The 12,363-nt window shown below is 50.6% G+C and overlaps 1 protein-coding gene across 4 annotated transcripts in view; it reads left to right on the top strand.

Annotated features, from left to right (window-relative positions):
• Positions 1-12,363, top strand: part of TMED8 (transmembrane p24 trafficking protein family member 8) — a 107,004-nt gene that overhangs the window by 70,668 nt on the left and 23,973 nt on the right. For all 4 annotated transcript variants that reach the window (XM_078659964.1, XM_078659961.1, XM_078659962.1 and 1 more), the window contains exon 5: positions 5,217-5,519. In XM_078659964.1, coding sequence (XP_078516090.1) covers positions 5,217-5,519 — 303 coding nt within the window. The remainder of the gene's footprint in view (positions 1-5,216; positions 5,520-12,363) is intronic.

Genomic DNA, 12,363 nt, shown 5'->3' with positions numbered 1-12,363 from the left:
GTAGAGGAAGACAAAGGTGACCGCTGTGCAAGGTCTGTAGGGCACATGGGGTGTTATTTTTGGTGTAGCAGGTGCAACTGGCTTTGCATTTAAATACTTTACCCGAATAATAAAACATATATAAGCATTAAGAGTCCAGGGCAGGGGATTAGGCTGAAACGAAAGCTATATTTTATCTAGTCAAACCCCTTCCCTTCATCTGCTGGAACCGTGACGCAACCTCTTTCGTAAATCGTTAGAAGAATTTCGCCAGTGCACAGTTTAACTTGATGTCAGATGGCTCGAAGCAGGCCAACACAGCCTCGCTGCAGGACCTCATGCCTCGGTCATTCCACATTCTTTGTAGGAGTTCCCCAATCCTCCATAAGTATGGGGCATAAGCACAGTAAATAGATAATGTCTTCCTGACCCTGGTCGCATAGGTGACAATTCACCTGCACCGCCCATGCGGAATAATAAATTGGAGTTGATAATATCCCCATCCTGGTTTTCATGATCGGTAACATGGTCCAATCATTATAGAGTTTGCTTAAGTAACTCTGTGTTTCAGTCGCTTATAGGTATGAAGCGTCATCCAGCCCTGTTTGCGTCAAGACAGGCAATCCTTCTTCTCTAGCAGCGAAAGCATTTGTGTGCTTGCTTTTGCCAGCCTTTTCAACTCCCAATGGCTAATGGATATGTCCCAAGCGCATGGTAGACCAAGGGTTTTTAAGGCCTGTGACTGGTAGGACATTGCAGAAGAAATGTGCTATGCTTCCAGTTCGCACCGAAGGTAATGGACCAGTGAAACTTCTTTTGCTAACTTGAGTTTGTGACAACACATCGTAAAGGCCACCGTCCTGCCAGAATCTGCTTAACAATGCCAAACTCCAGTCTCATCTGGGCTGGAGATGATTGGGAGGGTAGCTAAAAAATTGATCTGTAGACCTTGAGTAGCATTTTGTCCAATATTGCTCTACCCTGCCCCTTGAGGGCTTCGCATCCATAAAAGAAGCTTGGAAGAATCTTAGCTTGGGCTACCTGGAGGATCGGTGTAAGCATAGGCCCTTTCAGTTTTGTGTAGAGAGAACTGAGGCCAAATGTCAATCCATTGCCCTTCTTTCTGATTTCTTCTAATTGATCGCTGTATCTCCCATTCTTGTTGAAGTAGACTCCAAGTTACTTAAAACTCTTGGTTGACCCTAAATTTTCTTGGTCCAGAAACTATGTGGGTTTTTGTGATCTGGTCACTTGAATTACCAGGATTTTAGTTTTCTTTCTGTTAATTGTCAAACCGTTCCTGGTTGAGTAGGCTGAGGTTGCATCAAGAAGGCACTGCTGGCCGACCTTGGTTCTGTGAATCGGGACTAGATCACCTTCATACAGCAGATTCAAGGCCTGAAAGCCCCCCAGTTTGGTCAGGTGCGAATTGACTGTTTTTAATCAGCCCGCACGTCCTCCTCTCCACTGACTACATCCTCCTCGGGGACCTCAACTTCCACCTGGAGAACAACAACGACCGCAACACCACCACCCTGCTGGACAACCTCGCCAACCTCGGTCTCAAGCAGCTGGTGACCACCCCCACCCACTACGCCGGACACACACTCGACCCCGTGTTCTCATCCAGCAAGGACATCACCTTCAGCCACGCCACAGGACTCCACTGGACGGACCACAGCTGCATCCACTTCAGCTTCAGAAGGACCACGATCCACCACCACCACCAACAGGTGGCACGCAGAAGCTGGATCAAGATTACAGCCGACCAGCTCGCGAACTCCCTGAGCATGAACCCTCCCACCAGCACAACTAACCCAAGCCAGGCGGCCACCAACCTCACGAAGTGGATCAGCAACTGCGCAGACGACCTCGCCCCTCTGAAGACCCGCCTAGCAGACCCGGCAGCAAGAAAGCCCCATGGTTCACCGACGAACTCAAGAGCTCCAAGAAGAACTGCCGAGCACTCGCGAAAGCCTGGCGCAGAGACCCAACACCGAACAACATGACTGCCCTCAAGCACGCCACCCGAAAACACCACCAACTGATCCACCCCACCAAGAAAACTGCATTCAAGGAACGACTGGACAACAACGCACACAACAGCAAGGAACTCTTCAACATCGTTAAAGAGCTCTCCAACCCCAGCGCCGGAAACAACGACATCACCCCTTCGCAAGACCTCTGCAACTCCCTCGCCTCCTACTTCCACAACAAGATCGCGGACATACACAACAGCTTCAGCACTCAACCGACGCACGCCACGACTGAACCACCGCCCCCCACCACCACCCTCCGCGCCTGGACCCCGATCAGCACCGAAGACACCATCCGCACGATGAACTCCATCCACTCCGGATCTCCGACCCCTGCCCTCACTACGTCTTCAACAAGGCCGACGCTGTCATCGCACCCCACCTGCGGGACATCATAAACACCTCCTTCAACACCGCTACCTTCCAGGAGAGCTGGAAGCACGCCGAACTCAGCGCTCTACTAAAGAAGCCATCAGCGGACCCCACCGACCTCAAGAACTACCGCCCCATCTCGCTGCTCCCGTTTCCTGCAAAAGTCATCGAGAAGACCGCAAACAAGCAGCTGGCCGCCTTCCTCGAGACGAACGGATCCCTCGACCTCTCGCAGTCTGGCTTCCGGGCCAACCACAGCACCGAGACCGCCCTGATCGCAGCCACCGATGACATCCGAGCCCTGCTCGACAACGGAGAAACAGCGGCCCTCATCCTCCTAGACCTCTCCGCGGCCTTCGAGACTGTCTGCCACCGTACCCTAGTGCGGCGCCTCAGCAACGTCGGAATCCATGAGAAGGCACTGGAATGGATCATCTCGTTCCTCGCCGGAAGGACACAGAGAGTCCGCCTCCCCCCGTTCAGATCAGAGGCCACCGAAGTCATCTGCGGCGTTCCCCAAGGCTCCTCGCTCAGCCCAACCCTCTTCAACGTCTACATGAGCCCCCTCGCAGCCATCGCACGCCAACACAACCTCAACATCATCTCCTACGCCGACGACACCCAGCTGATCCTCTCCCTCACCAACGACCCCGCCACCGCCAGAGCCAACCTACACGAAGGGATGACAGACGTAGCCAAGTGGATGATGAACAGCCGCCTGAAACTGAATTCGGACAAGACGGAAGTCCTCATCCTGGGTTCTTCACCCTCCGCCTGGGACGACTCCTGGTGGCCCCCCGCCCTGGGCAACGCACCCAAACCAACAGACCACGCACGCAACCTGGGCTTCATCCTGGACTCCTCCCTCTCCATGACCAGACAAGTCAACGCCGTCTCCTCGTCGTGCTTCAACATCCTGCGCATCCTACGTAAGATCTTCCGGTGGATCCCCACCGAGACCAGGAAGACGGTCACCCAGGCCCTCGTCACCAGCCGTCTGGACTACGGCAACTCCCTCTACGCCGGAACCACCGCCAAACTCCAGAAGAGACTCCAGCGGATTCAGAACGCCTCTGCACGACTCATCCTGGACATCCCCCGACGCAACCACATCTCCGGACACCTGAGAGATCTGCACTGGCTCCCGGTCAACAAGAGAATCACCTTCCGTCTCCTCACCCACGCACACAAAGCCCTACACAACCAAGGCCCAGGATACCTCAACAGCCGCCTCAACTTCTACGCCCCCACACGCCAGCTTCGATCGACCGGCCACGCCCTCGCCTCCGTCCCCCGCATCCGAAGAGCCACCACAGAAGGAAGGTCCTTCTCCTACCTGGCCGCCAAGACTTGGAACTCCCTCCCGACCCACCTCCGCCTGACCCAGGACCACCTTGCCTTCAGGAAGCAGCTCAAGACCTGGCTGTTCGAGCAGTAGTGGACCCCCCCTCCCCTAGCGCCTTGAGACCCTCCGGGTGAGTAGTGCGCTATATAAATGCTTTGATTGATTGATTGATTGATTGATTGAGTCAGATCTGATAAAAGCAGGTTAAATAAGGATGCAGCCTTGCATGGTTTTGATTGGTTTAGACAAGCGAGAGCCATCTGTAATTTAAATTCTAACCCATATGTCTTTGTGCAGTAATTCCAGGGCGCTTAGTAGTAGGCCACACAGGATGTTAAGGAGGGCCAATTTCCGCCAAAGACTCCCCGGTCAACCCTATTGGATGCAGACTTGTTGTCGATGAAGCCCAAGTAGACTGGCTGACTGTTGGATTTTGCCTGGTGAGATACAGTGAAAGTGCCATAATGTTGACTAGGGTCCCTGAATGCTTAGTGAACCTGGTTTGATTTGCCTGAATGATGGTATTAGCCTCGGCTCAACGCTGTAGCTCTTCTAGTAACACCCCTTCTAAATATTTGGCGTCATTGTCAATTAAAGCTACCAAAAGATAATTCTCAGGGACCCCTTTGTCTCTGCCTTTGAACATTGGTGCAAGAATGAAGCCACGCCATGAGGACGGAATTTTATTCAGCTGAAAGATGGTGGAGAAAAGCGGTTAGATATGCAGCCCAGAATATTGGGTCATACATAACGATGGCTGGTGAAAATCTTTCCAGGCCTGGTGCCCCCTCTCTGCGGCCCTTCAATTTGTTTCTGGACCAGACTTGTGGTGATAGAGCACCAGGATGTTTTGTGATCAATGTTCCTGGGCAGAGAATGAGGTGACAGGAATTTAATAGCCTCTAAGTCATCACATCTCCTTGAACCTGAGACTGGTCCAGCTGTGCCGATGGATTGAAGTGATCAAGCAGGAAGTGATACCAGATTGACTCTGAGATCTTGGAGGAAGCCACTTTTGGAAGATTTCTGCACACTTCTTTAACAGCCTGCCACAGGTTCACAGAGTTGTTCTTAAGGAAACCGGACCAAATAAACATTGTGGCATTATTACATGGTGAGGTCTCACACCCACATCTCATAATAATCCACTTTCCTACACTTAGATTCAATGGGGCAGATAGACCATAGGAGAGGCCATTCGTAGAATCATTTTGTGAAAGTAAAGCTTTATAGCAGGTCAGCTAGTCAATACACCACTCACAGATTTCATCGTGTAATCATAAGCCTTGCAGGGATGCGATAAGAACCGAATTTAATAGGTAATTAGTATAGGACATATTTTAAAAATGCTGTGCAAGCCAGGTTGCATCCACTTGTTTGTTGTGTGCTATAGTCACTTTGTAGAGCTCTGTTGTTGAAAATCGATTTGGCAGCTTATTAACAATCTGTAACTTTTTTAAACTATTTTTCCACTCATATGACAGCCCAACCTCCAGCTCTGGCCCCTGCAACAACATGGACATCGCCCAAGATGAAGGAATTCAAGGCAAAGATGGGGCAAGAGAAGTGCTCAAAGATGACTGTTAGGCGAGGAGAGGTTGTGACAGTCCGCGTACCCACCCACCCAGATGGCAAACGCATCTGCTGGGAGTTTGCTACAGATGACTATGACATTGGCTTCGGCCTTTACTTCGACTGGGCCCCTGTCACTTCCACTGCCATTACTGTGCAGGTCAGCGAATCCAGTGATGAGGAAGATGAAGATGAGGAGGAGATTGAGGGAAACTGTGAGTGGACAAGCTTTTATTTCTTTTTCATAGTTCTTTCGGGGTAGTTTGACACATACAGCAGATTTGCTGATCATTAATTTAGAAAGAGTATGATGAAAAAAGCATGCCAACCTTGATGACTAGGATGACTCAAATACAAGTGTGACATTACTTCTTGTAATGAGAAGTCTTTGGTAACTTGTATTTTTCTGTGGAGGCACTACTGTCATTGCTACTGTGTTGGTGCATATGGAAAGGCATATTTTAAATTCTTTTCACAGGCATTGGGATCTAGATTAAACATTTATTTCCAAGTAGGTAACTTTCGACCCACATTAAACTAACTCAGATGCTGCAGCCTCCAGATTTTATTTAGCATTTTATTGATCATTTGCCTTTTGCCCTGATTCCAAAAACGTTAGTTGATCAGTTTTTAGCAAACATGACATAGGTTTGGTTTCACAAGGGAATAAAGCTACAAAGAAAGATGTGTATTCTACTTGTTTGATTTGCTTTGGTAATGTTGCAAGGCTTCCAAATGTGGCCATGCAGAGCTCTGTGGGGAAATGAGGTCCAGTGTTGAGGCACAACCTTCTGTGAACCTTTTTTATTGTGTTTATTGAGTTTTCCAATAAACAGACAACACACTAATAACAGGACCACAACACAGAGGGGCCAATAATGCATCAATTTTCGAAATAGTGTGAAGTGCCGCCTAAAATAAACAGGGAATGGGAGAGTAGGGAGGAAAGGAGTAGCCATTCGCTCACTAAGTTATAAGACTGAGGCAAGCAATAGTGCCAGTTGCAGCATCGTCATCCATAGTAATCAAGAGGCACTTCATAACATAGCACATGTTAGGAGGGTCAGTACAGCCCAAGGAAAATGCACCTAATCCGATCTAAAGAACGCAAGATCCGATGAGGGGTCTGCAAAGAGGGGGCCCTCCCCTGGCCACACTATTACAGTCACGGGTGGTCAAAGCACACACCCCATTCACATAGGCCACATCAGTTGTGGTTGTCTGTGTCCCCTAGTACGCCACAAAGGCGTACCAAATGTCCTGGGGGCTGGAGCGGATCGTCAGCAAGTCCCAGTATGTTTCCGATTTCTTGACAATATGTAGCGTTTTGAAGCCATCAGGCAATCTGGGGCGCAGGCGCCTGCCAGAGTGAACGGCCACCTTATACTTAGCCAACAGCAGCAAAATCACAGTAAGTTTATGTACCTCAGGGTGAACTCTTTTACATAGCCAAACAGTGCCAGTCGAGGCAATCGCACAGGTGCAACACTCATGGCCTGCACCATAGCGTCAAAGAAGTAGACCAGAATCTCAGAACTTCAGGGCAACCCCAGGGCAAATGCAGAAATCAGCAATAGACGCAGCACATGCAGCTCGCATCCTCTCGCAGTCCCATCCCATGCTGCTGTACGGGAGTACGGTACAGTCTGCAGAAAGTTAAATTGAATTAAACACAGCCTGTAGTTTGGGGAGAGGGCCCTAGATTGAAATCAGCGGTAGCCCTACTGCTCCTCACTAATGTGGACATCCAGTACAGCCGACCACGCCTGACAGGCCTTAGGCGTGCAGATTGGCGCAGTGGCCTGCATGCCAGCATAAAGGCGTATGATAAATCTGTACGGGGATGGGTTAGTAAGTAGCTCCTCTAACACATGAAAGGTCGGTGTGACCCGGAAAAGTAGCATGTATGGCCCCTAGGGCCGCCCGTAATTGGTAGTACAACGGGACCTCTAAGAATGAGGGTGCAACATCAAAAGGCGCCTGCTGCGAAGTGACAAAGGTTCCTTCTGGGTATGCATTACCAAAGGACATCAGTTGTACTCGACACAGGTGGTCGCAAACACCCGAGTCCGCCGCTACAGCTATCGGCACCCACCAGCACAACCCACCCCACGCCCTGATCGTGCACCAGCGTATCAAACTGATTCTTTGACCGCTTGGGAGGAAGATGCCTGGCAGACTGCAACTTGCAAGGGGCGACGTGTTCAGATGCTATGTGTGGTTAAAATTGCATGGGGTGCAGCCAAAAGTGGGTGAATTGTGCCTGTGCGCTGTAGAAATAGAGGTGCATGTCGGTAGCACCAAGTCCACCCTGTTCGAAGGGCAGAATGAGTAATTCCCATGCCACCCTGGGTTGTTTGCCCACCCATGCCAGTGTTGTAAGGTGAGACCTGAGATGTTTTCGGAAGTATGTCGGCAGGGGTATGGTAGAATAATAAACATATACAGAAATTTAGGGAGGACCACCCTTCTAGCAAATCCTAATCGTCCAGTAAGGGAGAGTGCAAGCCTCCTCCATACCGCCATGCGGTTCTCGAGCCAGGACAATAGTCACCATAATTAGCCTGCCAAAGGTTATCCAGATCACAACTGAGCCAGATCCCCAGATATTTGATCGGGTCTTGTCCCGACAGCAGGAGAACTCGAACCCAGTGGCTCGTGTAGTGGCAGTTAGAGATAACACTACAGATTTCGACCAGTTGTTGTTGAGGCCCGTATGGCCACCAAACCGATTAGGCTCCTGGAGGGAAGGATTAAGATTCTCCCGGGGGGTCTCTGACGTACAAGGTGACGCCATCCGCATACATCAATGCAAGAGCACTCCTGGGGGAGAACTCAAGACCATGGGGGAAGTGATGATGCTGCAGCTGGGACGCTAGGGGCTCCATTCCTACTGCACAAAAGATGGTATCCCTGTTGAGTTCCACAGGATTTCAAGAAGGGAGGGGTAATCACACCAATTATCTGTAATCGAGCAACTGGCTGGGCATAGAGGAGCTTTATTAGCTGCAGAAACGTGTCACCAAAGATGAAAGAGGTATGGCTATTCAATCAAATCGAATGCCTTTGTGGCTTCTAAAAACACTGCAGCCTCACTGAGATTGGGGTCCACTGTATGGAGGAGGGCAAAAACGGTGCACAAATTATGCACTGTGGAACAGCTGGGCACAAAGCCAAATTGATCGGGCAGGGCGATGTTCGGTAGGCGAGGGAGAAGGCGAGAAGCGATCAATTTAGCCAGTAATATGTGGTCAATATTGATCATAGAGAGAGGCCTGTAGGAATCGCAGGGTAGTGGATCTTTGTCAGGCTTCAAAAGGGCTTCTTCTAGAGCAGAAGGGAGCACACTGTAGGACAAGGACTCCTCATACATATCCGGAAGGGGGTGGGGGGGCGAATGGCAGGGCATATTATAGAAGGAAGTGGTGAAGCCATACATGCCAAGCACTTTGTCCCCAAACGGGCTCTGAATGCTCTTAGTGATTTCCTCCACAGTGAAGAGTTACTTAAGAACCTGACGGTGTCAGTCCTCTAGCCAAAGCAACTGTACCGGATCCAGGTAGGGGGCCAAGTCATGAGAGGCCTGAGGCAGTGAAGAGGTGTACAGCGCAGAGTAGAAAGAAGTTATGATGCGTTGTATGGCCTTTGTACCAACATGGGAGGTCTGACGATCATCTATGAGTTCCACAATATATTCACTGGTCCAAGGATTGTGCAGCCTTGAGGCTGGAGTCTTTCCCTCTCCCAATCTCCCTCCCCATAATGCGGAGCGCATGTTTCTTCTTCAAGAAAGTGAGTTTCCCACAGCTCCGCGTCATAAAATGCTAAGAGCTTATCCCTAATAGACACCAGGGTGGCCATGCTGCAGGAGTAAATACATTGGAGTTCCAGGGCTTGGATCTCTGCTTTCAGTCGCATCAGCTCACCCCACAAAACCCAGAGCACCCCAGCCTGCTTAGCAATGCATACCCCTCCGGATCACCACATTAAATACCTCCCATAGAGTGAATAGAGAGCAAACCAACTGTGCAGTGTGCTCAAAGTAGTCTAGAATAGCCAGCCTCCAGGAGAATGCGCGGGATATGTAGTCTTTAGGGACAAGTTAGAGCAAACCAGGAGCATGGTTGGAAAGCGTCCGCAGCAGGTGCAAGATGTTGGTTGACCAAGCAACCACATCCTTAGTGGCCAGCCAGTAGTCTATCCTTGTCCAGGTGTTGTGTGACGATGCAAGGCATGTGCCCTCTGTGGTGGTGGTTGGTGTCAAGCCTGCCAAATATCTGTAAGATCATTAATGGTTATTAAGGTAAGCAGCTGTGGTGGGTGCAGACGCCGGGTATTACTTGACCTGTCTATGCATGCGTCTAACACAGCGTTAAAGTCTCCATCCCAAAGCACTGTATCTGGGCCTATCGTTTCGGCCAGCCATCAGACCTCAGCAAATAACATAAGGTTGTCTACATTAGGTCTGTAAATAGAGATCAAGAATCAAGTGGTGCCCCTGTAGCTCTCACGCCACTATAACATACCGGCCCTGCTTATCACACAGCACGTGGCACGTATGCCATAGAAGGCCATTATGGAGCAATTCTGCAACACCTTGCGTGGAATTTGAGTAGGGTGCCACATGCCGCTCAATGATCCACCCAACCCGTGGCCGCAACTGGGTTGAGTCCGTGAGATGCGGTTCTTTTTTTTTTTTTTTTGAAAACCTTTATTAGACAATACAAGGAAACAAATACGGGCCTACAACCCACAGGCCGGCCTCGACAACATTTAAAGCACAGTAGCAAACAGGTAGGCGACTCAGCAGCACAGCAAAGCAATCACGATTAATCCGAGTTACACTATAAGTAATTGCGCTGCCGAGAAGTAGGATAAGTGAAGGTTTAATTTTAAAGTTTTTTTTTTTTAAGCGTGTCCAAAGCAATAAAAGTCAAGAAGGATCAGAGTCCAAACAATACGTCCAGGACAGAAGTGGGCAACGATCATCAGAGAAATCAGCAAACATTATCCATAAAACAAATGGCTGGAGGCGAGTATGTCAGGATAGATGAGAAACACACAGTACGATACACCCCAGCCACTACCCACATCTCCCAATCCACCCCATGACCCAAGGAAATAGGAGAAGAAAAGAGTAAAAGGGGAAGAAGAAAAATTTAGGCCCATAGAAACTGAAACGAACAAAGAAACCCCCCCTCCCCCCGCCCACCCCCCACCCTACACGCATGCAGAGGCTACGGCCTACCCCCCCCTAGCAGTGTGTCTGTCGCCCCAAAGGAGTACCCGAAATGCAGAAGGAAGGAAAAGAAGGAAAAAGAGAATCACATAAGACCGGAGGAGGGCCAGAGAAATAACCAAAACAATCAGCACTTTTACCCGCGGCCACCCAACCCCGGACCCCGCCCCAGTACCTGACCAACATTTACCTTCAACAATTGTCCATTACAGCCCCAGCAATACACACAGCAGGTTGCAACAAAAAGGAGGAACATCCTCAGCCCTGTCCCCTTCGATCCAGCACGACAGCGGAGTCCAGGTCTAAAACAGCCAACATGGGCGGAGAAGGCAACTGTGAAATCCACTGCAGAAGTCGAGGCACTTGAGATGAGTCACACTGGCTGGGAGGTCGGTCACAAAAGTCAATAGAAGCCACTGCTGCTTGCCCGAAGATAGTACAGTGGGAAGCAAGACAAAGCAAAAGTTCAACCGTAGCATCAGGCCGAGGCAAGAGCATCAAATCCAGGAAGAAGCAAAGAGGCACGCCACCAGAAGACAAAGGAAATGGAAAACATGGCGTCCGAAGCAGATGCACCAGCCATCGAGAAAGATCATCATCGCCAGACCTCTTCAAATCAACTACGGAGAGCACTGCAGCGGTAACTGAGGCCTGACCAGCTATCGCCTCCACATGCTCCAGGATAGACAATCCACCGTAAACAGGGTGAGGATGTGGCATAGTGTGCAGCACTGAAAGGCAATCACGGCCAGCCGGTGAAATCGCATCGAGCCGGTCCCCCAATCCTTGGGCAGTGTCACGAAAGGCAACCCTTAGATCCTCCAAAGCATCCAAAACATCACAAGGCCCCAGCGGTGTATCCGGAATGGAGGATGCCGCATTGTCCCCCGTCCAGGGCGAACGGCAGCAGAGCATTTCCGAAAGCAAGTCGCCATTTTCAATCATCGACTTACAACAATTCTGCAGGGGATCTGCGAGGCACCGCTGGGACAGAAACATGAGGACAGCTGATCATGAAGCAGCTCCAACTGTGGTAATGCCGGCAAACAATTAGCCCCCGAAACGAGCAGATGACACCGCTGGCAGGCGCTGGGTGCCCGATGCGGAAAATGGCGTCCGCTACGGGGGAGAGCAACAAAGAAGCAGACCCGTCACCTCCAAGCTGTGCAAGGATACAATGTGTGAGCGCCGGTACAAAGTTTCCAGGCGCGTAGGGTCGCCGAGCGGAGGGAAGCGCTGCGGCGATAAGCCCAGCGCAGCAATGCAATCCCAGCCGACCGGCTCCTCCTCCACCAAGGCGGCCGCTGTTGTTGTGGCCGCTTCCGGCCGTACCCCACAGGCTATGGCCCGGCTGCGATCCCTCGAAGGGCCGGGAAGAGAGCAGGGACGCCTCACCACCGGTAGCGCTCGGATTGCACCGGGAAGCACATCGACGTGATCAGGAGCACTTCTCGAGTTCACTTGTTGTGTGAAGGCACAGGATATGCGGCAGGATAGTGAAGAAAGGCACAAGGGTCGGCGGAGCCGAGAGACTAGGCGGCCATCTCGGCTGCAGGCTAGGCTCCTCCTCTAGATGCGGTTCTTAAGACAAGCAAATGGAAATGTTATGTCTTTACAGATAGGCTAGGACATGACATGCCTTGCCCCATCATTCAGCCCCCGAACATTCCAGATAATACATTTAATCTTAGGCATCCAAAGCTTTGGGAGGAATAAGTTGTACAGGTAGCCAAGCGGCTGCAACTGGCATAAGAAGAAGACTTAAAGCTGGGTGTTAGTAGAGGAGGATTGAACAAAATTACAGAAATCAGTACCCCAAT

This window comes from Lissotriton helveticus, chromosome 9 (genome assembly GCF_964261635.1).
Source record: "Lissotriton helveticus chromosome 9, aLisHel1.1, whole genome shotgun sequence".
NCBI lineage: Eukaryota > Metazoa > Chordata > Amphibia > Caudata > Salamandridae > Lissotriton > Lissotriton helveticus.
Note: the sequence above shows the minus strand (reverse complement) of the source record. Positions and strands in the feature narration are given on the sequence as shown.